Below are 27,099 nucleotides of genomic sequence, written 5' to 3'. Positions count from 1 at the left end.
TACTTGACTTGTACTTGTACTTCACGTCGCGTGCAATAATCATTCACTTTTTGCACTTTTTGCACTTGTTGCATAAATAACTATTATGATATATTATTATACATATAAGTTTAATAAGTAGGGTATTAGCGCACGACGAGCTAAGCGAGGAGTGCTCCAAAGAAGCAAGTGCGACAGATTGACATTTGACATATTTAGTGATAAATTGACTACCAACATAATTTTGTTTAAGTAATATTTATTATTTTAATGATTCAAAAATATGTTTTGTTACAAAAGGCAGCACAAAAAATATTGTATGGTACTGTAACGGTCCGAATAGGTTCGATAAATTAAGAATTTTAATTTTAAAATAATTTCAACGAAATATTTTAAATACCGTTCATTTGCGACGGAAATGCTGGTCAGTTGTAAATTTTATTGATGCCGTGTCGGCAAGAGTGGTACCACATTCCTCAAGTGAAATCTGCCAACCTTTCTTTGAAAATGCAGGTAGAGTCCATTCAAAAATCAAAAAACCACCAACGTCCTCGATAATTACTATGGGCAACGCTGTCTAGTGTAAAATTTGGTGAGAATTGTAATTTTTAGGTGTGTGTCAAATTACTCAAATTTATCGGGGGTTCGTGAGAATTCTGTTCTGGGCATGCTTACGTAAAAATAATAAGAACTAATAAATAAAAGAAACCTGCTGAGCAATAATAAAACAATTTGTACGAAATTCAAAGCAATTAAATTTTATTTTGAATCAAATAAATGTCATAATTTATAGTTACCAAGATAGTATGAAAAAATAACTACCTCGACTTTTTAATATTTCACCAACCTAAAGCAACAGGTGGTGGTTTTTTGATTTTTGAATGAACTTTACGCGCCTGGTCCGAACACAACACAAAGATAACAGTTTTCATGGGAAAAGAAACATTGCCAAATTTACTCGTTCGACAATTTGGGGAGTCCAGTTAAAATCAGGGGATAATTGTATTAATGAATTTGATGTTAGCAGGTTTCAAATTGAGAGAACCATAAAAGTAATGTTCATTAGGTTAATTTACCTTTTTTAGCATTCTCAAAGTTTGTAATTAAAGGGCGAGAATTGCAAATTAGAAACAGAACGCTTTATCGTAGAAAATAACTAGAATCGTTTGCACTTTTAGTTAGAAAAGTAACAAAGCAAAGTAGAAAGGGAGTCGGTAGAAAACACGGACAACACGGTAACGGTAAAGCCAGGTAGTCGTAGAAATCAGAGGTGTGAGAGAAAATGAAAATTACGAATTAATTATTAATTAGAACAATTTTGGGGAATCAAACCAATGTAGAACAATTTTTAGAGGTAGCAGAACAACGGAACTTAGTTGCATGACATGGCACTTGTGTAACAGCGTTTCAAGCCCAATTTACGTATCAAAACAATGTTAATTTGTTTCTTTTAAATTTTGTTTGTTCCATTTTATTTCTGTTTGTTTCATTTTAATTCTGTTTGTTTAATTTTAATTCTGTTTAATTCTTGGTGCTGATTTTTATTATTGTATAGAGTCAGTAATTTAGTGTTCTTTTCAGAGTTCTAATTCAACAACAAATTATGTACAATCGCGGCCATCCAAAAGTGAACGATAGCTTGCGAAAATTTCCGTATTTTTCGTTAGATTAAATCAGGCTGTATTCATTGGCGTTCGTGCAGCAGGCGTTACTATTTTAATAATAAAAAGTTGTAATAAATAATATTTAATAAAAATGAGACTGAGAAGTAATGAATACATTATTAAAATGAAAGTAAACTTTAGTAAAGAAACCTTTCCAACACCTATTCGTATTGACCTCTCAAGCCTGTTTTCTTGCCAACGGCTCTTTATATTGAAGATGCAAGTCTTACTGCAATAATTCTCTTGGCACAGCAGCCAACGACCAATTTTCTTCTAGCTTTCCAATAGCCCTAGCTGTCTGAATCGGAGTGAGATGTAGCATTTAAAAAAAATAGTTTCAATAATTTTTTTAACGCTAATGTCAAACTTTGACATTTTAGGACGCCTATGATTTAAAGTAAAAATTAAACTATAAAAAAAACGTTCACTTTTGGATGGCCGCGATAGTACATTCGGTCTGGTCTAAATTTAAACATTTAAAATAATGGTGAAAAACGGAAACTGTAATTTAAAAGTTCTAGAGATATCGAAAGGGTGTCACGATCGGCGTAAAGTAGAACCGAGTTGATTGGTCACTTTGGACAAGTAGGGGTTGCGAAAGTGGGGTGCGCCAGAAATGATAAAACCGAATGCGAAGCGGGAAACAAGGGCGCTGAAAAGGCCTTAAGTCTCAGCAGCGCCCCCTTGTAAAAAAATTTGCCATAGCCCTAAGAACGAATGAAATGTAATAAATAAGCAAGGAAATAAATGAAGTTGAATTGGGAAACAAGGCTTTTTGATTCACTCGGGGTTTGATCTCCAAAGTAGCCGGAGGTACGTTCGTTACCTCCAGCAGCCATTTTGTGACCACGTGCTTTACATTTACAACCTAAATTATTTTCCTAATTCTTGTACTTAAATTGTAGCCGCGGTTTAATTATTCACACAACATTAGTTCACTATCGCGTTAAAATAAAGATTATATTATTTTCTTTGAGCATTTGGTGACCACGTGACTCTTTAGAATCTTGAATTAAATTCTTTATCGCGAAGTATGTGATCTTCTTGCATTTACCGATTGGTGATACGTGCTCTCGACAAGTTTAAATTATTTAAAAAAAGGGACATCTTAATTCATTATTTGGCGCTTTGGGACTTTCTCTCGGTCGGGGGAAGCTGCCGCCAGTGTCCATCGTTCTCAATTAGCTGCTGGTCTGGCGTAGAGCACAAAGAGCCATCGCCAAATTTAGGTGGATAGTGACCCTTTAGGTACAGCTGACATGTGAAGAGAGGTACCCTTGTAAATCTGTTAGAACCTTTACCCCCTTTTATTTTACCCTTTATTAGACTAGGCTATACTGAGAGGTTCCAGGGCATCGTGTCGGGTTCAATTTAATTGGGGAAATAATTCAAATCTAAATCGGATCACATAGTTCGCATCTTAAACTCGTATAATGCTGTTCGCGCTATAAACTCCTATATTTGCCCAGCTTAGTCATTTATTCATGAGTCAGATCTCAATTCGAGGGCCGTGAGTCAAATCTCATTGGGTCAAATTTCCACCAACTTCTGTTATTAAATTCATTAATTTATTGCTACCATTTGTTGGTACCAAACGCCACCACAATGGATTATTTGTTAAATAAAATTTAAGTGAAGTGTGCTCAATCGTTTTAATTCTATTTTTGAAAAACCTTCCGAAGGTTAGAACCTAATTAAACAAAATAAAAAAATAAAACACAAGGTAGGATCCATAAATATTTCTTTTCTCATTATTTTTGTTTCGTATTTTTCCGCAAAAATTTCATCCAAGGGAATGCGGCAACCAACAATACACCAAATGAGGGGGAAAAAATCATCGAGGAAAAGTCAAGGAAGTCGAAATGTTTCAGTACTCTTGTAAAAACTCCATTGCTTTACTCTCTCATATTGGGTGATTAAAAATGATTGTGGCCAAGTATGGCAACTATGTACGAAAATTTATGTGGCAACTGTGTGGGTAGGGTAGAGTTGATATTTCTTCGACAGTTCATAGTCGCGCAATTTTGAAAACTGTCAAATCAATATGTAATGGTATCAAAAAAATCAAATGCACGCTTATGAAATGTCATACAAATGACAACTCTACCTCATCCACACAGTTGCCACATAAATTCTCGTACATAGTTGCCATACTTGGCCACAATCATTTTGAATCACCCAATATACAGCGCTCGACTGCGTCTCGCGCCATATTACCGTTCGTAAAGCAAGGATCGTTTTCAACACTCGTAACATAAATAACTATTTCGGCGATTTCATTCATAGTAAGGTTTTGTCGCTTTCGGTTTTTAAACCGTTTTTTGCGGCTATTCATGTTTCGATTTATTAAAACTTTCAGAACCGTCTCGTTCGGGATGGAATTAAGTTAAATAGGACTTTATGAATTTAAAATGTTTTACCACATTTTGGGATTATTGAAGATACTATGGTACATATTGTGATGCATTTCAATTTCATCCTGTGTTTATACTCCAAAAAATTGTAAAAACCACAGGGCTACCTATCGAATTTCATTCAAACCACTCTCTAACACTCCTAACACTAATAAGAACGAACTGTAAAATTTTCAGCGAAATCGGTAGAGTAGGTAGTTTTTTAGTCCATTGAGTACACACTCTCTTTTATTTATACAGATTTAATACAAAGTGTCTATAAAAGAACGTACATCAGGAGTCCTATAGAATTGTGAGGTACTCTAATTTTATTGTGTCTAAATAACGGGTGTCAAATGAAAAGTTCATCAAGTTGACAACTACTTTTTGATTAAAGAAGATAGAGCGAAAAAGGGATGATGCCTTCTTTGACAGATGTCAGTTGTGTTTTGCTAGTGTAACGTATTTTTTTGAGTCCATTTTCGTTTTCTGTGGAATTATAATAAATCAACTGCTTTCACAAGTAAACAACATTCGCTTTTTCTATCTCAGGACGGTTTTCATAGTGGAATATAAAACTTTTTTAATCGAAAGTTATTTTCGAAAAGTTGGGGAAGTTTGGGTTTATTCGGTGAAAAATTGTACTGAAGAATTTCAAGCTGAATTTCCAAATTTTGCTGTTCTAAAAAACGCCGTTATTTATGGGTAGATTTAAATAAAACAAAAACTGGAATAAATCAATTTAAAAACACTATAAGTAGAATATAGATTTTTTTTTTTTCTAAAAAAGTCATTCAAGGTCAGATGATAGTCAACTGTGTTTTTCCAAATATCTTGGTATATTTTTTTATTCCGATTTTGAAAGAGATTATTTTTCTGAATCCAACGATATGCCACATGTTAGAATAGATTTAAGAGTAACCGCGAGTATAAATAAATAAAATAGCATTATTGGAAATTTTTTCTTCGAAAAAATAGTATATTACACTACGAGTGGAGAAACTAAAATATTCACCCACGCGTGTGTCGGATTTACACACGAGGCGAAGCCGAGTGTGGAATGACGCACAAGTGGGTGAATTAGTTTCTCACGAGTGCTGTATAGCGTTTTGTTCAATCCTGCCAGTGAATTTTGGAACACAATTAAAATTTTATTATTTGTGAAATTTATATCGGGCCTTCAAATAAATATATATTTAGAGTAGGCGTAGGCGACATTCTAATTCTGTTAACAGTGTAAAGTAATTTTTGTAGGAACTAATCATTCTCCGGAGTTACACAGGTTACTATGGCGGCCAAAAAATTTTGGCCGTCACTTTCTTGACATTCAAGTAAAGTGTAAATAAACCTTTAGGAATCGTAACCCCACTTTCGATTCTTGTCAGTTTGACAAGCAATTTAAACTGTTTGAAGCTCAGATATTCCAAAAATCCGACATGAATGAACAAAATTAGAGCAATCGTACATATTATAACCTGAGGTAAACGTTCTGTGTGGTAGAAATGACAAAATAATTTTGAGTTTTGAAATTTACCACTCAAAAAATAACGTTCATAATCAAGACGGTAATCATGATGACAATAAAGTACGGATTACAATTTTATTTTTAAGTTCCATTATTAATAATTGTCTTTTGACCAAATCAATATCTTCCTTTGAGAATCTTTTGCTTTTTTCCTATAGAGCTTTCAATGTAGCAGAGATATCTGATAAGTCGTTGAATAAGCATATAAAAGAAAATCTTTCTAATTTTGAAGTACCTCAACTACGAACTGGTTCTAAGAAACGTACAAATTTATCATTAACTAAGAAAGTGGAAGCAAAAGTAGCCGATTTTGATATCAGAGGAGCTGTTAAATTATTGTCCTCGGATGACTCATTAGCTTCATTCAACGAAGATGTTGCTGAAGAACTTTAAAAAAACATCCTTCACCATCTCGCGAACTTTTTTTCCCAGACCCTTCCAAACCAGGAGACATTAGTTTAATAGTCAATGAGCAAAACGTTCGAGAAGGTATCAATTCATTTACTGCCCGTTCTTCACTATGTTTAGATGGCATGAGACCACAATACTTGAATGATATTATATCTTTGTCAGCGGGTGAAGCAGGTCAGAAGGCACTAAGAGCTTTAACCAAACTGTGCAATTTTTTATTATCTGGGCAACTTCCTTCAGAAATCTGCCATTTATTGTATGGTGCATCTTTATGTGCCCTTCACAAGAAAGATGGAGGAATTAGACCGATCGCTATCGGAAACTGTTTGCGAAGATTGACCTCAAAGCTGTTTTCAAAGTCGTAATATTGTAAATTCGTATTTATCTCCACACCAACTTGGAGTGGCAACAAAACTAGGATGCGAAGCAGCAATTCATACCACACGAACCTTTGTTAATAACGATCAAAACCGTGGCAAAGTTCTTCTTAAATTAAATTTCAAAAACGCCTTTAACTCAGTCGAACGGGATTATATTCTAAAAGAAGTCCAATGTTATACCAGACTTCTGTACCCTTATCTTTATTAATGCTATAGAAATCCTTCAACTTTATTTTTCGGTAATCATTTAATTTCTTCTTCTGTTGGAGTCCAGCAAGGAGATCCCTGCGGTCCCATAATTTTTAGTCTTGCCATTCAACCAATTATTTTATCTTTGGATTCTCAACTGAATGTATGGTATTTAGATGATGGAACCTTAGCTGATTACACAGAAGTAGTTTTATCCGACTTTAAGGAAGTTATCGATTTATCCAGGAAATTGGCCTTGAATTAAACTTTAACAAATGCGAGATCTTTTGCTGTTCTGGAGAGACAAATTTAAAAGTCATAAAGGAATTTCAAAATTTAGCACCAGGCATTAAAATCTGTGACCGAGAAGGTTTATCACTTTTAGGCTCTCCAATATTTGACCAAGGTTTCAAAAACACTGTCGAAAAAACTATAATTACAGTTGAAAATCCTTATCAGACACGTGGCTTATACTTTAGTCAAAAACTGTCTTTTCATACCAAAATTTAATTTTTTATTAAGAACAACTCCATTTTGGAAATTTTCTAATTACAATAATTCAACTGATTCTTCTTTAAAGTCTTGTTTTTAGAGAGAATACTTAATTTACGTTTAACTGATTTACAATGGCGTCAGTCCACTTTACCGATTAGATTTAGTGGTCTGGGAATTCGTCGCATTTCCGATATTTGCCTCCCTGCTTTCCTATCTTCAATTAATGGGGTTAAAAAGCTTGTTTCTTTATTACTAAATTCAAAGGATAATGAGCTTATTATTCACCATTATGATGAAGCTTTAGCAGTCTGGGGTATAGAAATGAGAACGAAAAACCAACAATCCCACAATTTCAGAAGAATTGGGATAATATTAATATCAAACGAATAATTGCCAATGACTTAATCTTTAATTCACCTAGGACTTGGTTCGTTTTAAGGCTTTGCAATGCAGAGAATGAGGATCTTGGTTACATGCAATACCTTCTCCTAATATTGGTACTCTTTTAGATAACACTTCCTTCGAAGTTTGTATTGGTTTAAGATTGGGTTGTAATCTTTGTACACCTCATATTTGCAAATGCAATGCGAAAGTTGACGAAATTGGCACCCACGGTCTAAGTTGTTTCAAAAGCAGTGGTAGATTTTCAAGACACACTGAAATTAATTCCATTATCAACCGGTCTTTAATGTGAATTCAACTTTAGAACCAAACGGACTGTCTCGGGATGACGGAAAACGCCCAGATGGGATGACTTTAGTACCGTGGATTAAAGGTCAACCTTTGGTTTGGGAGGTTACTGTTGTAGATACACTTGCAGACAAGGGCGTGGCCATGATTTTTTGCTGGGGTGGGCCAGATTTTAAACCACAGACAGGTGATAGATAGATATTGCAGATGCATCTTGTTTTTAATGTGTTTTACTTTTATTTTGGGGTGGGCCAGAAGGATTCTGGGGTGGGCCGGGCCCACCTCGCCCCCCCTTTGCTACGCCCTTGCTTGCAGACGTATTGAAATCATCTGAAGTCTCAGGTTTTGCCGCTGAAATGGCTTGCAAACGCCAACATAGCAAATATGGTTCAATCATTTCGTCAAACTACGTGTTTAAAGGTTTAGCATTTGAAACCTTAGGCCCTTGGTGCAAAGAAGCCATCGATTTCATTAATGTCATTGGAAACCGACTTATCGCGGAATCAGGCGATTCAAAATCAAAGAAATTCCTTTTCGAGAGGATTTCCCTTGCCATTCAACGTGGAAACGCTGCAAGCATTCGGGGCACTTTTCCAGATTCCGCAATATTATCGGAATTTTTTTTTTTATAAAACAAAAATGTTATGTAATTATGTTAATAATTTTATTTTTTGAATTGACAGACAATGACGGCCAAAATTTTTTGGCCGGCATAGTACTATTGCGGGCAAAAAAAGTGGGACATCAAATTTCTGTCAGTTTTGAAAAATTCGATGTAGTGCAAGCTTTATTGTCATTTTTTTGACACTATTCCAGCTGACAGTTTAAAAATTTATTTTATACTCCTATTTTCCTTTTCCAAATGCCCTCTTCTTTTGATAAAGGTAGATTTTGATTGGAACTTTGCATTAAATAAATATTCACTACGTGCTTACTTACAATCATTCCCTACAACCTACAATACTTAATGACAACGTCAATCAATTCAAAGTAGGGTTAGAATCAGGTAAGGGTTATTTCACATAAAAAGTCAAGACAATGACGTTGATGTCCCACTTTTTTTGCCCGCAATAGTACATAGTAAGCTTTTTCCCAATTTCATATTGTCATATTCCGTGGAGGGGGAATAAGGAGAATGCACTACAAAAATTAAAAATATTTTCTAACCTAATTTTATTTCGTTAAAATGTCAGACGTTTCTTGTGTCATTTTCTACGCTGGAAAAATATTGCAAACAATTGAATTTCCATAGGTTGCTCTAAATATAAATTTATTTGAAGGCCCGTTATCATAAAACATAGCGGCCACTTTCGTTGTCATGATCTCAAAAAAAAACAATTGCAACAGTAAATAAACTTGAGAGAAATTACAATTTGACGTTCTTTCCCAAAAAACGTGTAATTAGTTAAGCAAGATGGAGCAACAAAATGGTTTCATTGTTCCTGATGATATATTAGAAGAGGCTACCTTTAATTTACTGCCTGCAAAATTTAAAGAAAGATATGTGAACGTGTTGGAAAAATTTCGTGACTGGATGAGAACGAGAAATGTTGATGTTATAACGGAGGAAGTAATATTTTAATGGATTAATGGCAAAATTGGCGCCCCTTTCTTTGTGGTCTACGTATTCAATGTTAAAGTCGACCTTATTCGTTTATGAAAAAGTAGACATTAGCAAGTAAGTGATATTTATTTTTTTTTTACTAAGGTGATTTTGGCTAAAACTCTTTAGAACAACGCATACTATCACATGTTAAAAGGAACGCCTCAACTTCGAAAACACCTTGTATTAACTGGACTACTAAGCTATTATAAAAAATGTAGAGCAGGCAATTCTCTAAATGTTTTGTTCTTCAAGTTTTCAATAGTTTCATAGTTACAGCGTGTTGAAATCGAGTATTTTTATATGCCGTTCACGATTATTTTAAACACGCAGGAGGCCGCGATATTTTTTTGTTAGATTGGCGTCAGGTCTTGTCATATGACGTTTCGTTTTTAAATATTCGCATTGTTGTCAATTCCGTCATTAATTTAGTTAATAAGAATTTACCCAGAACTGCCCTACAAATATGTATGTTTCATTTCAATTACAATTTTACGATTATTGTTCCTAATGCCTTCAATTATTTAAAAAATGTAACAACTTGGGAGCAGTGTTCGGTTGAATTATAACTTAAAATATATTTATTAAGACAAATCACAATACTGCCAACTAAAATGTCAGATTTTCATAGATAGTCCGAATTTAAAATAATCGTGAATGGTTTATATTATTTTTGTACATTTTACTCCTTTCCACACCACCGCAGAGGAAGAACAGTAGGGCGCTTTTTTTAACGTGGTGTTCCCAGTAGCCATAGTCCACGATGCTGCAGGAATTTACTGTTTTTATCTTTTCGATCTCCTTTGTGAACATAGACGGACCCGGTTGATCTGGATCGATCGGTATAGATGAGCTGAATTCGTCAGAGTTTATGAATTCCTCTTGAAAATTTTCCTCTTGTTCTTCAGGGTCAACAACATCATCATCAGGATCATCTGGCATTTGCCAGGATAGAAATTCGTTGATTTCCGATCTTTGCTCGTCTTCATTTTCAGAGTCATTAAGTATTTCTGGAATGTTGCTACACGAAACTCCATTACAATTAGTACTTTAAGCCCACTTTCCTACAACCGCATGCAGCACCACATCCTTTTTTACATTTACATGAAATACATTTTAATAGTATTTCAGGTACAGGATCTTTTATATTAGGTATTGGAGTAAGACGAAATTTACTGAACTTCCATCCCCAATCAAGTGCATTTTTAGAATTGTTGAATTCAATAGATGTTAAATTCTTTAAATAGCGTTTATCCTTAGCATCTCCGCATTTCGCACCTGATCCTCTAAAAGTATTTGACCCTCTTTCTTTTACTGTAAGTATAGCTCCTTCACTCAAACTGTATTAATAAATAAAGCAAATTTTCTACACGCTGTAACCACGAAACTACGAGTATTAATCTGATTATTTCCTTCATGTGTTTAGCAACCAATTGCGTGAGAAATATTGACCAATCAAAACGAGAAAACAAAAAATAACCCGATAAAATTTTTCTAAAATGCGTATCTGCAATAATCTGATAAAAAATGTCGGTACCTGATTTTTTTTTAAATTATTATTTTGAATAAAAAGGATTGGAAATAATGCGTTTGGTTTCATTCATAACCTTAAAGGAGCTGTACAACACTTTAATGAACACAACTGTATCTCGCACGGATAATCAAATAATCGCAGACGTTCCAGAAATACTCCCCGACTCTGAAGGTGAAGACGAGCAAATACCTGAAATCAATGAATTTCTATCCTGGCAAATGCCGGATGATCCTGATGATGATGATGTTGACCCTGAAGAACAAGAGGAAAATTTTCAAAAGGAATTGATAAACTCTGACGAATTCAGCTCATTTACACCGATCGATTAAGAACAACCGAGTCCGCCTATATTCACAAAGAGATTGAAAAGAGAAAAACAGTAAATTTATATAGCATCGTGGACTATGCCTACTGGGAACACCACGTTAAAAAAAAACGCGCTCTATTGCTCTTCCTCTGTGATGGTGTGAAAAAGAGTAAAAAGTACAAACGCTGTAACTTTGAAACTATTGACCTGACAAAAAAATTTGAGGAACAAAAAATTTAGAGAATTGCCTGCTCTACATTTTTTTAATAATAGACGTATGTCGCACGGATAATGAAATTTTGTCCACTCCTATTTTCCAATGTGGCGTGAGCTAACTCAGTAATATTAATAATGTGCCTAATAGTAGGTACCTGCCAAGCATCTTTTCTGTACCTTTTGCAAGGTGGAGCCATCTTTATCTGGACTATAAGCCCCCTGGGAAAAGAATTGGTGGGAAGATCCTAGTTCCCATTATGCATGCTCGCACACTGACTCCACATCTTTCCTAATAGTAACCCTGTCTTACAAAATGTAAATGTAGATGTTAAGCCGAGTATTGGATATTCTGCTTATTGAATCTGCCATTACTGGTGGATCGTAATTCATCGGAAAAAAGATTAACGAAATAAAATTCTCGCCGTCATTATTGTGAAGCAACCAGTGGCAATAATCCAGCCTTCGATCAGCATCACTTCATAAAAATGTTGGTGTAATTGAGACTTAAATGAACTAAATCCATTCTTATTAAGAATTTTTCTAGCGTATTAATGGCAAATCTCGACTTTGAGGAAACAGCTCCACATACAGACGTAAATTAGTAACGTATCTATTTTTTCGTCTTTTGTGTTTGTTATGTTTAAAAAATCGCAGTAGGCATATGCGACTGAGCAGGTTGTTGACTAAACACTCAGCAGATGCGGCAAACATTCAGCAATCAAGCAGCGTCAATTATCTTAATTTATGTGGAACGATTTGGAAGGTACGAATTTTCGAATGGACCCTTGCAATTCTAAATTCTGGGCACTGATCAGTGATCAAAAACGATGGCAGGGGGTGTATTCTTCAATCTCGAGTGATAAATGTCGCATGCGACATTTGTCAATTCTCGTACAATTCTCGTTTTAAACTGGCCCAATCGTGCCAAAAAAAGTCCAATTTACACACGAACTCGTTAAATAAACTACTATTCGCGTGATATTCAAGAATGGAAAACATATGTAGTGTGCGACAACAACCGTTCGAGATATGTCGTATGCGACATGAACTAATCGAGATTGAAGAATACACCTCCTGATAAGTAAAAATAACCTCTATACATGATTAATAATTTAGCACAGAATCGATAAATGAAATCAAACTGGGTAGGTTCCATTTAAAAAAACATAACTTTCGTGTTTTTATAATATTGGGACACCTTTATAACTATACAGGGTCTATCAGAACTGGCGGATCAAAATAATACGGTGAAATCGTCATCTTCTGGGAATAATAGGAAAAATATTTTAAAAAATCCATCCTCATTGGATTTTAAAATAAGAACGTTTTTAATTGACCAATCGCGTGTAGATATAAAATTACCTTAAATAATTATATTAGTAACTATCGAAACAGATTTGATTGTTGCAAAGACATAATAATTGAATATTATGTCATAATAAATTATTTCTGACAATTACAAAAGTCATTAATAGTAATTATACACCAAGGTAGAGAAGAAATTTTTTTAAGCCGAGGAGAATAAAGAAGCGAGGCTTAAAATTGTCTTCTCTACCGTGGTGTATATATTATTTTTTTCACTACTAGATACGTTAAAACCCTTTCTAATAATAATTATTAATTAAATTATTTTGTCCGATGCGACGATCCGAGTTCTCATTTTTCAACGGTTGCTATGAAAATTGAAAATCGTCTGTCTAGGTTAACCAATGAAATCAAAGAAAATCTTTCGTTCCTAGGTGACGACTGTTCATTATTAACCAGTGGTTAATAATGAAAAATTATTAACTAGTAGGAGAGAAATTCTACTTCTGGGTTCAGTTCGAGAGTCAATAATGACGCCTTCTAAGACTAGTAGTGAAAAAAAACGCTTAATGTTTACTTCTTCAGAATATTTTGATATGGTTGTCTTATATGGACAGTGTGATGACACTGATGAAAGTGGCACAGTTGCTGCTCAGAAGTACGCTACGCAGGTCGTTTTCCCAATAGGGAACATCCTAGCAGAAATACTATAACCTGAAAAATACTATAACCTAAAAACCCCCGTCATTGCACAAACAATGTGGACACCCAACAATGCATAATGCAACATTTGAAATGCATCCATAGTTACAAATAAAGCAGGAAAACTAATTTATAGGTAACTTAACATCAACAACAGGATTGGTCAGTTTAAATTGCTTCTTTCCTAATCACTATTTAATATAGATTTTTTTGAACATTTTTCCTATTATTCCCAGAAGATGATGAATTGACCATATTATTTTGGTCCGCCAGTTCTGAGAGACCCTGTATACGGCAATATTTTCCGAATGTGCATTAGAAACGCAGCTATCATCTAAAAAAAAGAATATCATGATATCTTTAATAACAAACAAGCTGTGGAGCTTTTTCGCAACTCTGGGACATCTGTAGGATGTATATTTCAAACCATGATTTTATATAGATACATCTATCGGTACTTTTGTACACTGTTATGTTTACTGTAAAGTTTACTATTTCTTATTACCTTTCTTAAATTTCTTGATATTTTATCTCCGTGTTCCCAAGGTGTAATCCATCCTCCTGAAGTATTACAATCCAAACTTTTACTTCCATTTGTATATGTTGATCCACGTCTAATGTTATTTCTAAAACTGTCTTGTTTTTTTCGTAGTAATTTGTTGAAAGCTTCGACAAGTACGAATACAGCATCATACATAAGGGCTGCTTGAGCGGAAATACTCTCACGACCAGCAGTTTGGCTTGTTGTAGCATCTAGTTTCTTCCAGTTATCTAAAAAATCTCGTACATATTTTCTAGAGTTATCTACTATACGAAATCCAGTAATATTAATTGCCCCATATTCGATGACTTCACTCTCCCATCTGTCATCCATGACCTATTAAAAAATTTAAAGTTTATTACTTTTATTAAATAAATTATTACATCTATAGATAGTCTTTAATTTAAAATTATCATTTATATCTTTATATTTGAATATGTTTTTTTTTAATGGTATAATAAGCTAATTAGTTAGTAATACGATTAATGCGTGGTACTTCCTATGGAACAGTCAGAGAGAACGTACCAAGCGCAACGGTTCTCCCTAGAAATGACTGGTCCTGATTTTATGGACTCAAGTTTTGCCCCAATTTACACGTCGTTACTGTTTGTGATTTTAATTATGAATAATTTGTTTATTCTTCTGAGAAAATTAAGTTAATTAAGGTTTTCGATTCAAATATGTATTTCATTTCATCATATTTATAATTGCGTTATTTAATGTTCTCAAGCAAAACGTTGAGACAGATCAATTTTATTTTTTAATTAGCCACCTTATGACATAAAAATTTTACTTATGATGTCATGTATTTTTGTACAATGGTACAATGTTCATTGGCTTTTTTTAAAGGATGTATAAAAAAAATTGTTACCTTACATAACAATTTTTTTGAGAAAATGACAAATTTTTATTATAGCAAATAGCAGACAAAGAAAACTTTGACTAAACGAAAATCTGAGTTGAAATTGGCAAAAATATTACTTGAATATATATATGTACATATACAGGATGTCCCAGAACTCACTCCCCAGAGAAAAGAGGAGAAATCTTCATAAAAGGACAAATAAATAATCCCAATGAAAAATTTTTCTATCTTGAACGGTATTCAAGAAAAGAACAGTTTCATTCGACCAATCAAAGCATTTTAAGCCATCCAGGTCTATTTCCCGTAATTGTTGCTATCCTGAAATGGTTACGAATTCTAAACTGAGTCTTTTGCGACTGGCACGGTTATGCTTGCAAATGAATGGTGGCCACTTTGAGCACTTCCTCTGGCTCTGATTGTATTTATTTTTCGTTTCATAATCCCTTTTCACGATAAGCTCACGTGCATTAGAATAAACAAGGTTGTTTTCAGAACCGCCATTTGTTGTTTTATTTAAAAAAATAAAAATAGATTCATGTGATCGATGGCGAGTGTGACATCAACATGTTGATGTTGACACTTTGGCAAAAATGTTATTCTGACAGTGTGATAATATACGCTTAGCAACCGATTCTATTGACATTAACACCTGGAGTTCCCTTTCTGGAATTGGTGGATTTTAGATGTCTCACAACCATGTTATGCAAGCCATTAATTTTTCTTCGTTTGCATTCTTGGAATCTAGATTGTCGTCGGCATTGGTCAGTTTTCTCTGGAGAGGGAGTTCTGGGATACCTGTATATATTATCTAAGTATCAGTTTTCATACGTATAAGAACTTTCCAAATTTGGTTAAAATATGTCATATCGAGGCAGATAGGAAGCACTACTCTCCACAACTGGTTGGAAAAAACTCTTCTATCTAAATATTCTTGTTATACGAGTAATGTCCATGAATTCTTGGAAAGTAATTTGTCATAGTTTTGTTTTGTAAATTATTATTATTCTGTCTATTGAAATCATTTGTGCTACTCTTAGTTTTTAGCAGACGACATTCTACATATTTGTAAATGTCCTACATGTTTTAATTGTTACCTTTTATAAAAAGTTATTCTAAACTAAACTTGCTTGTACCAATAAATGTTTCTTTATTTTAATTTTCTTTTTTTGCTCGGATTCACCCATAGGGTGAACCGGATTTTATTTTTTGTTCTGCTGCACCGTGCCGCACCTTGGTGATAGGACTGATAGGGCGCAACATTTTCTAATGTGCCACTCCATGACGTCGCTGTGAGTGAGAGAACCGAGAATTACTGCCTTTTAGGTCCTATAGGCCATCAAGGTATAATTAGCACTGAAGGAAGGGATGCTGTTAAGTTCCTTTATGAAGGATTGCTTCATCCCACCGAGGGCTCCGACAATCAGAACAGCTAACCTGACTTCGTGTCCCGGACGGAATGCTCGAAGTTGGAACATCAGGTCCTGGTATTTTTCCTTCTTTCTGACCTTCTTCCTGCCCATGTTAAGTTCTGCTGGGCAGGAAAACTCAATAAACGTGATGGTCTTGACTCGGAGATCCAAAAGGACGATGTCCGGCTTAGTGGTCGAGAGGTGTCTGGCCGTGGGAAATGTGTAGTTCTAGTAAATTTGGCACTCCACATCCTCCTCGACAGGACGGGTGTCGAGTCCAAATTGTGGGTAATAATAAATTATTTACACAACCGCGTTAGGCCGGTCTATACAAAAGGAGGACCCGCCATAGGAAGGGCACGCTGACAGCAACTGCATCAGCTTCTGAGCATTGGTCTTACACGCATGGCCCAAGGTGTTTGTATTGATTGGTTGAACGCAGCTCGTTGATAGTGATAAGCGAACATTTTCAGAACAGCATCCTGGCATGCCACGATGAACCCTTCTATCTCTGATTTTAAGGATGAACTGGAGTAACAATCTCAGCAAAAAGTTGCGGAATTCTTATAATGCTATGAAACGTTTATTACGAAGAATCAATATTTGAAAAAAAAGTTTTTAATTTTTGGAAACGAATTATAATCAGTTGCAAGTAAGTTTTGTGTTTATTTTCTTGATATTTAGATAATTACTTACATGTGATTTTACAATCTTTTGATTAAGACTGTAAACAGAAGCACACTGAATTCAATTTTCATTGCATTTCTGTTAAAGTTCTTAACGTAACTGTTGTAAAACGTGCGATATGAATGTAATATTGCATACCGACGTCAATTATATGCATTTTGTTCACTTTTTATTGAAATTAAAACAGGTACATAACCTCAAAAACCGTGTTTTTTCACATACATGTGGAACAGAAGTATCAAATATTGGCTGTAACTTTTTAATTTGACAATTTATGAAAAAATGTTTAATATAAAAGTTGATTGGTGTATTATCCTGCATCATCTGGTCTTTCTAGTTTGTTCCTATCTTCTTTTGTTTCGCTGCTATGGCAACCAACTAACACATTTTTTCATAATTTTTCAAATTAAATATAAAAATTGTTTGGTTTATCATGCATGACGTTCAACAAAAATTGTCAAATTTCCATGGCATTCGCATTCGTGATATTGCATTTTATTACTTAGTAAGTTAATTTTATCACCTTTGTTTTTTTTTTAATTTTATTCTTTTTCCCCATAATGGCAAAACTGTATTTATGAATACAGAAAGATACGCTTGTTTGAAAATCACACAAAAAATGTATGGGTGCTATTTAAAAAACCAAAGTTGGTTGCCGTAGCAGCGAAACAAAAGAAGATAGGAACAAACTAGAATGACCAGATGATGCAGGATAATACACCAATCAACTTTTATATTAAACATTTTTTCATAAATTGTCAAATTAAAAAGTTACAGCCAATATTTGATACTTTTGTTCCACCTGTATAATTAGCGATTACATGGAAAATCCTCGACCAACTTTTTTTGTAAATTCATTAGAAAATTCTTCGATATCGATACTTAGTGTGAAAAATTTAAGAAAAATTGACCATTTTGAAATATGTTTTTTATCAATTTATATACGAGCATTGATCGATTTCTCATAAGAACGCATGTAAAATATCCCGAAACTTTAAAAGGTAATAACTTTTATTTTTCACTTTAGTATAATTGCATGATAACTCCTAGGATACGAAATACGTAAACATGTCCATAACAACCGGGGAATAATACAGGGCGTAATAAGAATAAGCGGGCGTAATAAGAATAAGCGGGCGTAATGAATTTATAACGCCCTCATCAATTCAAAATTGCAAAGATGCCAATTTTTTTTTTTTTAAGAACACGTATATTGAAAAATAAAATCTTGTATGCACCACGGCGTCACCGAATGATTACGCCCATCGAACGATATCCATCTCTCGGGCTAAAGCCCTCGAGTTGGATTCATCGTTCTCCGGGCGTAATCATCGTTGTAACGCCCTTGGTGCATAAATAGCTATTTTTCACAACTAGTAATAAAGTCTATCGTTATCGGTTGTCATAGAACACTGAGAAGTTTCGTTTTTCTACGTTGGCCCAGTGACAGGTAAATAATTTTTCATTATTAACCAGTGGTGAATAATGGAACAACCGTCACCTAGCAACGAAAGATTGTCGTCTATTTCATTGGTTAACGTAGACGATTTTCGCCATTTTTCAATGTTACTCCAGTTCAACCTTAAGGCTGCCGATTTCAGGAAGGCATACATCACGGCGATCGACAGGCCGTGTTCCCTAATGTGGTTGAAGAATACAGAGTGCATGGTTTTACTCCAAGCTCTCCAAGCAGACGTTGTTCCTCAACCTTTCTGATGTTGTAATCCGAGACCTTCGACAGCGGTACGTGCAGCCCTGAATGCTCGTCAGTCCCTTCCTTCCTGTGCTCTAAAGAGATACACCCACTGGACAGAGGATTTAGGATGCAGACTCAGATTCAAAGTTATCAATTTCCTGGTTCTCTGTCGAGATATTTTAACTCATCGATGCCGAATGAGTAAGACAGGACCGGGACGGCAAGCACGTTCGTAGCCACGATTTTGTTCTTGGCCGACAACTGGAACCTCGAGATCTGTTGGACTAGGTATTCAAGATTCTCCAATCCCCTTCACTCACACCCTTACCACGGCGCATTTGTCCAAAGTAAATGCCACGCCGGCCGTCTGGCAGTACTTCGAGTCTGTGCCCAGAGCTGTTCTTAGCTCCTTCTCGTCACACAAGTACAGCTTAAGGTCGTCCATGTAAAACAGATGGGTGAACTTGATGTTCCTTCTGTTAAGCGGATCGACCAGATATCCTTTAGCATTCCTAAGCCCAATATAAAGAGACAGGAGGGGGCTCAAAGAATCCCCTTGAAACACTCCCTTACGAAGGGGGACAAGACTGGTCAACCGGAACGTTGCATCATATCGGATCTTGACTTTTGTACCCAGAGCCAAATTAACTGCTCGATACATGGCAGAATCCGTGGGTAGTCTGTCAGACTTCCCAAAAATGTAAAACGAGCGCGTGGTAAATGTGGTCAAAAGCCTTCTTGTTATCCACCCAGGCCATGGACAGGTTGTGCTGCGTCTTAGAACGCCGTGGTTAATTAACCCCACGCCACAGGGGCCCAATCGCAGTCAACATTCTCTCGTTAAACACACCTGTAAATATTTTGTACAAGGTGCTGGAACATATAATCGGACGATAATTACATGGGTTGGACAAATCTTTGGTTTTCGGGATGAGAACCGTTCTGCCTTCCACCAACCACGGAAGGATAGGAACTGAGTCGGTTACGAATTTCATTGACCATTAGCCTTTCGGCTACGACTCCGTGGATAGAGGAGAAGGACTTCCAGCAGAATGTCGCTATGCCATCGACCCCCGGCGACGCGAAGTTCCGGTTTCCCGTCAAGACTATTCTGTCAACTCCCGCGAGGTGCGGCGGTCCCTCTCATCCCGCGAGAGCTGGAGCATAGAATTTTCTAAACCGAATCAAGCTTGGAGTCGCAATCAGCTGCTGCGATTGTCCGTACCATTTTCGCCAGAAAGCCACAGTTTCATCAATTGGAGTAGATGACATGGAAGAGGGTGTTCTCACTCTGAAGAGTTTGGATGGGTTGAAATGTCTGTTTTCCTCAGCCCACCGAACTCGATTCACTTGTCTCTTCTGTGGTAGAGAGAGTGTTCGCAGTTTGTTGACTGGTTTGTTCTTCAGCAGGCACCAGTGTGTGAACATTATTTTTCGGAAACGAGATTTTTCTTCTCTCAGCAGTCATCTTGCTGGCCAGCTGCCGTGCATGTTTCCTTAGTTGTACTTTCGAGTTGCGGTGAGGACCACAGGTTTGGCATAAGGTTTTCGCTGCAGCGTACACGGTGCAGTTGATGTCCCACAAAGTGTGCATTTGGGGAAGAGGTGCTCCCCGTTGCTGGGTTTCTTCAAAGCTACTTGTTCGCACAAGTTCTGTTGCGTTATGAAGGTCAACTCCGAATGCGCCTCACAGCATAGAGCGGGGAATCTTCTCATGTAACTAAGCTAAGCTGGAATCTTTGCCTCAATTTCGCTATTCACCTAAGGCGGGCACGGGCGGCACATTCATTTTGACCGGGCATCTGTATTGGGCGCACCCGAATCAGCAGATACTGGATGCCCACTGTACCCGGTCGGAAGTCTGTTCCTTCGATTTCTTGAAACCCTAAAATACTCCCTGGGTGGGTAGTTAGCCCTTCCCAAAAGTACCTGACGGATTTAGTTTCTTTTTCTATCTACTGAAATAATGTGTGCTATTTCTAGTTTTTAACGGACGACATTGTATTTGTAAATGTCTGACATGTTTTTATTGTTACCCTTTATAATGATTTGTTCTAAATTGAACTTGCGTGCATAAGTAAATGTTTTTTTATACCGAAAATTTTATATTTTTTTCTGTAATTCTGCATTACCTGGGACATTAAACAATGTGAGTAAACAAAAAAATAAAAGAGAAAAAAACCTGTACCACATCGTGTAATTTTTAATAGGGGCTTGTGTGTTAAACGTATTAAACATTACTTACTAAGCCAGACAGAAGGTAATGGTATGTTCTCTTTCCCAAAGTGATGTCCCGTACGTGGCTAACAACAATTTCTTTTGCCATATCGGCAGAACAATCAAGAACTACATATTTATGCTCCCAGCGAGACTGCTCTTCTAAGCCTCTTAGGAACTGTAAAGCTTCGGTAACGTTACTTATTCTTCTTACGGTTGACACTTGAAAACTTTCACTCCCAGGTGTCAAACCTTGATAAATCTGTTGCAGCCTAAGAAGACCTAAAACAATTACATAACAAATTTAATAATAATAATAATGACAGATAACATTATTGTCAAGATTTAATTGTTTTGAATTGTAAGTTAGAGATTCAGGGTATTTTCATTAGACTTCATAAAAGAAAATAGATCCCTGTAGAGCTGTAGATACAGATACAGATACAGGTCGCAAAATGTAGCTAAATACATGGGAAATGGATGTGCAGTAGAATTGTGTAAAGTAGTGGGGAGAGACCACTGCAAACGAAGCTGTCAGAGGGTTCGCATCGTATCGGTACAATAACCGAAAAAGCACTGCCTCTTTCCGTTTCACGTGGATTTGGGTCTTAATTCTTTAGTTGGGGGCAGCAACAACGTTGGATTTTTCCAACCCTTTAAGTACATGATGCCAACGATTTTATACTTTTATACAGGTGTCCCTAAAAAAGTAGGCGAGTCCATAGCTCTCTTATTTATACGACGATTTTAATTATCTATGCACCAAATTAAATGGTTGTGAATAGACTACAAGATGGTCCACTAAATTCACGTATAGCCCTATAAGGACTTCAAAATGAAACTGTCAAAAAAAATTTTCAAATGGGAACACATACTTTTTTTTTAGTAATTCTGATTTTTATTCTGAAAACAACAAGCAGGTATAACTTCGCATTAAAAAAAAATTACACTAACTTTTGAAACAAATGAAGAGCACCAAGCGAGAAGCTATCAAAATGCAGTGCATTACAGTGTAATAACCAAATTAAATTAGCTGGAAAAACATAATTATGACAAATAATAACATAGGGATTATGCAAAGATGCCGCTAATGTTTAGCGCAAAATGGAGCGCATAGACGATAGTAGCGTTTTTTAACTTTTGTTTTTTGTATTTTTGTTATGTACGTGTATACTTGTGATACACTGTTGTTTTTAGAATAAAAATCTATAACAGAATTATTAAAAAAAGTATGTATTCGTATTTGAAAAAAATGTTTTTTGACAGTTTACCATTGAAGCCCTTGGGGCTATATATGAATTTATTAGGCCTTTTTATAGCCTATTGTAACGATCCGAATAGGTTCGATAAATTAAGAATTTTAATTTAGGCAGAATATAGCCTAAGGGCGTCCGTTTCGGCTCAGGGACGCGAGGGTCGCGGGTTCGATTCCGACCACAGGGCGAAATTAAAAAAAAAGGCTATATTTTGTCTCGTGATTCGGAAGTCACGTTAAGTCATTGGTCCCGGTCTATTGAGTTGGTCATCATACCCCTCATAGATTTGTAAACCAGTCCTAGACTGTAAAACAAATTTTTTTAATTTCAACGAAATATTTTAAATACCGTTCATTTCTCACGGAAATGCTGGTCAGTTGTAAATTTTATTGATGCCTTTGTCGGCAAGAGTGGTACCACATTCCTCAAGCGAAATCTGCCAACCTTTCTTTGAAAATGCAGGTACGCGCCCGGTCCGAACACAACACTAAGATAACAGTTTTCAAATTGAGAGAACCACCAAATCAATGTTCATTAGGTTAATTTACCTTTTTTAGCATTCTCAAATTTGTGGCTGGCATATTTGTAATTAAAGGGCGAGAATTGCAAATTAGAAACAGAACGCTTTATCGTAGAAAATAACTAGAATCGTTTCCACTTTTAGTTAGAAAAGTAACAAGGCAAAGTAGAAAGGGAGTCGGTAGAAAACACAGACAACGGGGTAACGGTAAAGACAGGTGGTCGTAGAAATCAGAGGTGTGAGTGAGAAAGAGAGAGAATGAAAATTATGAATTAATTAGAACAGTTTTGGGGAATCAAACAGATGTAGAACAATTTTTAGAAGTAGCTGGTCAACGGAATTTAGTTGCATGACAGAGCACTTGCGTAACAGCGTTTCAAGCCCAATTTAGGTTTCAAAATAATGTTAATTTGTTTCATTTCAATTCTGTTTGTTTCATTTTAATTCTGTTTAATTCTTGGCGCTGATTTTTATTATTGTAAAGTGTCAGTAATTCCGTGTTCCTGTTTAATTCTGTTTGTTCCATTTTTTTATTCTGTTTGTTTCTTGATGTTGAGGTTTATTATTGTATAGAGTCAGTAATTTAGTGTCCTTTTTCAGAGTTCAAATTATGTAGTACATTCGGTCTGGTTCTAACAAAAGTTTAAATTTAAACATTTAAGCTCGGTGGCCGCATGGCTGTCGGAGACAGTGCTCCGAGGTCGCGGTCCCGGCGCTAGTGGGTTCGAATCCCACCGAAGGGGGAGGATTTTTTCGAAGGAAGGAACCTCCGCCGGGCCATGGATGTGTGTGTATGTCTATTAGGGGCTGACGGTAGGGTGGTGGAAGGAAGAGCGACACTCTTTCGACCACCACCGCGAGGTCAGCACGGGTTCGAGTCCCGTCGGGAAAAGGCGCCCATGGGTGTATAAGTGTTGTGTATGTCTGTGAATGTGAGGTGGAATGGGCGTGGGTGGCCGGGGAAAGTGCCCCGGAGCCCCGTCGCACCACCTGAAGGAAGGAGAGAGGATAGGCAAAAATAAATTGGAAGTGAAAAACGGCCGACCGAAAAGGTACCGTAAAAGCCGTATGGCAAGAAACGGGAAGGCATTTAAAAAAAAAAACATATAATTTAATGCACAGACAATTAAACTATAGTAAGACTGTCAAGTGGGATTACATTTTCGGGGACGCTAAGGTACTATATCTTTAGAAGGTAGCGCCATTCCGCTCCACAATTTTTCGCCTCGAAATTAAAAGAGATGGCATTATCGATAAATCCCGTGAGTGTGACAAAGATAGAAGTATACACAATTTTACGGGATGTTTGTATCGAGTCAAACAGATTCTATCTTTGTCACACTCACAGGATTTATCGATAATGCCATCTCTTTTAATTTCGAGGCGAAAAATTGTGGAGCGGAATGGCGCTACCTTCTAAAGATATAGTACCTTAGGGGACGCGCTCAAGTGGCGCTGCCCGAGCGTTAGGCCAAACTAATGTATAACAAGTTGCATATCTGACTTTCTGTATACCTAGTTGCCTATTTTTTTTTTCAATTTGATTTAAATTGATACTTATTTAAAAAAAATAGAAACGACTAAATAAGTATTAAACATTTTAATACAAATTCTAACATATACAACAAATTAGTAGTTCATTAAACGAGTTTGTGTATAAATTGGGATTTTTTGGGCATGAGTGGGCTAGTTTAAGGCGAGTGAAACTGAATTGAAGGGTAGATCTAGTTCAATAATTTGATCTTGCGTTAACTTCTAAAATTTCTGGAGATAATTTTAGAATCGTGCAAAAGATTTTTTAATTTAGAAATTGTTTTTCGCTGATATCGGTCCATATAATAAATGTTTCTACCTTTTGAAGTACGACTACTAACTTTCTTGCATTTAAGTACTTGCAACACACTAGAAGATTTTGTTGGGTGTCTATTTTGGGCCTTGGGCATAACAGGAAGGATTAGATTCTCTATAGTGGGATTTTCAGTAATCCTAGAATTTTCAATTTGTTCAGCTGGTCTAACATTATTTATTGAAGTTTGTTTGTCTTCACGAAGAAAAATCGACGGCAGGGCGTATTTATGGAGTTTTGTTTTTTGAGTAAAGAAATTGTTGCTAAAATGTTTCTCGCAAATAAAGGCATTATCTGATTTGAAGGGTGGAGCAACATTTACCTAAAACTTCTATCCATCGTTTCCTTTGTTCTTCTAATTTTGGATATTTAAAATGTTTATTTTTTATCGCCGATCTTGTTGTTTACAAAGCATTTATGTTTAATTTTTCCCATATCCAAATAAATAAAATAAAAATTGCATATTTCGTACTTTTTCAAAAAGAAAAAGATAACTTACCAAATAAAAAGATAACGAAAAATTATCTCAAGATACTGGTTTGTAGTAATTTATTTTGTAGAACAATTTATAAAATTTATTGACTAAACCTTGACAGAAATTAGAAAATTCAAAATTACTGATGACATTATTAATTAATATTCAAATCAACCTTCTTTTTAAACGGAAATTCCCGATCGGATTAACGAGTAAATTCGGTAATTTAGTTTGGCCTAACGCTAGAGCAGCGCTAGTGTTGTCAGTGTCTCCCATGTTTTATACGGGTTTTGAAAGTCTTAATTCTGTTGATGGTCTGTGATTTAATGGTGGAAAACGAAGACTGTAATTTCAAAAGTTTTAGAGATATCGAAAAGGTGTCGCGATCGGCGTAAAGTATAGAGTAGAACCGAGCTGATTGGTCACTTTGGTCAAGAATGGGTTGCGAAAGTGGGGTGCGCCAGAAATGATAAAACCGAATGCGGAACGGGAAACGAGGCTTTTTTTATTCACTTGGGGGTTTGATCTCCAAAGTAGCCGGAGGTACGTTCGGTACCTCCAGCAGCCATTTTGTAACCACGTGCTTTACATTTACAAGGTAAATTATTTCTCTAATTTCTGTACTTTGATTGTAGTCGCGATCCAATTAGTCAAATGGCTTTAGTTCTTTATCATTTCAAAATATTGGCTAAAATTCTTTATCGAGAAGTATGTGATCTTCTTGCATTTACCGTTGGGGAAAACGCGTTCTCGCCAAGGCGATCTATTTTAAATTATTATATAAAAAAAAACATCTTAATTCATTACCGGTCGCTTTGGGACTTTCTCTCGGTCGGGGGAAGCTACCGCCAGTGTCCATCGTTCTCAATTAGCTGTTGGTCCGGCGTAGAGCACAAAGAGCCATCGCAAAATTTAGATGGATAGTGACAGGATAGTACAGCTGACACGTGAAGAGAGGTACCCTTGTAAGTCTGTTAGAACCTTTACCTCTTTTATTTTACCCTTTATTAGACCAGGCTAGACTGAGAGGTTTCAGGGCATCGCGTCGGGTTCAATTTAATTGGGGAAACAAGTCAAATCTAAATCGGATCACATAGTTCGCATCTCAAACTCGTATAATGCTGTTCGCGTCAGAAACGTCTGTATTTGCCCAGCTTAGTCATTTATTCATGAGTCAAATCTCAATTCGCGAGCCGCAAGTCAAATCTACCTGAGTCAAATGTCCACCAACTTATGTTATTAAATTCATTTATTTATTCCCACCATTTGTTGGGACCAAACGCCACTCGATTATTTGTTAAATAAAATTTAAGTGAAGTGTGCTCAATCGTTTTAATTCCATTTTTTGAAAAACCTTCCGAAGGTACGGCCTCTCGTTAGAACCTAATTAAACAAAATGAAAAATAAAACACAACGTAGAATCCATAAACATTTCTTTTCTCATTATTTTTGTTTCGTATTTTTCCGCAAAAATTTTATCGAGGAAAACTCAAGGAAGTCGAAAACTTTCATTATTCACAACCATTTAATTTGCTCGTCTTCTTTTTTGGGGACACATGTATAAAAACTTTCTTGGCAGTTCTATTATAGTTTCTAAAGTTTTTGTCACCGATTGTACTTTCACGGAACGGCTCGTAACTATTAAGTACACAGCGTTTTCAATCTTTCTTGCTCGTCGGATTTCTCATTCTATCTTCAGCGCATCTCAAGTAAAGTTTGTCAAGCGAGAGATTGGTTGACATAAAAGCCACTAAATTATACGTAGAGGAAGTGGTAAAATTTGAAATATATCCTTCAATCAGTAACATATTTGCCCTGAAATTATGCTCTAATTAATGTATTCTAGTGCATTTTGTAGTGTTGGATTAATTTAATACAATTTAAAATCTCCCAATCTCTCGCTGGACAAAGTATATCAAGCTGCATTTTGCGAGTTGTATACCAAATTCTTCTCACGAAAGAATTCCGTTACGTAATTTCCTATACATATTTGGGGTAGTCGACATGCATTTTCAAAAATCTCTTCTTCTAACGTCTGTGATATTAGCGTGGCGATAGTCGTAGCTTAACAATAAATCTGTGATGTAACGGAATTCTCTCGTGAAATGAACTTTATTTACGATTTAAATGAACACCCGATATGATAATGTAAGTACAATAAGTTATTATTGAAAAAAAAAATTGAAAATAAATC

The 27,099-nt window shown here is 35.9% G+C and overlaps 1 protein-coding gene and 1 long non-coding RNA gene across 2 annotated transcripts in view; both read right to left on the bottom strand.

The window, feature by feature from the left end:
* LOC138123422 (uncharacterized) overlaps positions 1-27,099 on the bottom strand; it is a 273,107-nt gene that overhangs the window by 198,940 nt on the left and 47,068 nt on the right. The gene's annotated exons all lie outside the window — the stretch shown is intronic.
* Positions 1-27,099, bottom strand: part of LOC138123046 (glutamate receptor 1-like) — a 100,700-nt gene that overhangs the window by 31,964 nt on the left and 41,637 nt on the right. The window contains exons 4-5 of the mRNA XM_069037565.1: positions 20,837-21,090; positions 13,899-14,270 (exon numbers count right to left, since the gene is read on the bottom strand). Of these exons, the coding sequence (XP_068893666.1) occupies positions 13,899-14,270; positions 20,837-21,090 (626 nt within the window). The remainder of the gene's footprint in view (positions 1-13,898; positions 14,271-20,836; positions 21,091-27,099) is intronic.

Source organism: Tenebrio molitor, chromosome 1, assembly GCF_963966145.1.
Source record: "Tenebrio molitor chromosome 1, icTenMoli1.1, whole genome shotgun sequence".
Taxonomy (NCBI): Eukaryota; Metazoa; Arthropoda; class Insecta; order Coleoptera; family Tenebrionidae; genus Tenebrio; species Tenebrio molitor.
This window is presented reverse-complemented; position numbering and strand designations above follow the sequence as displayed.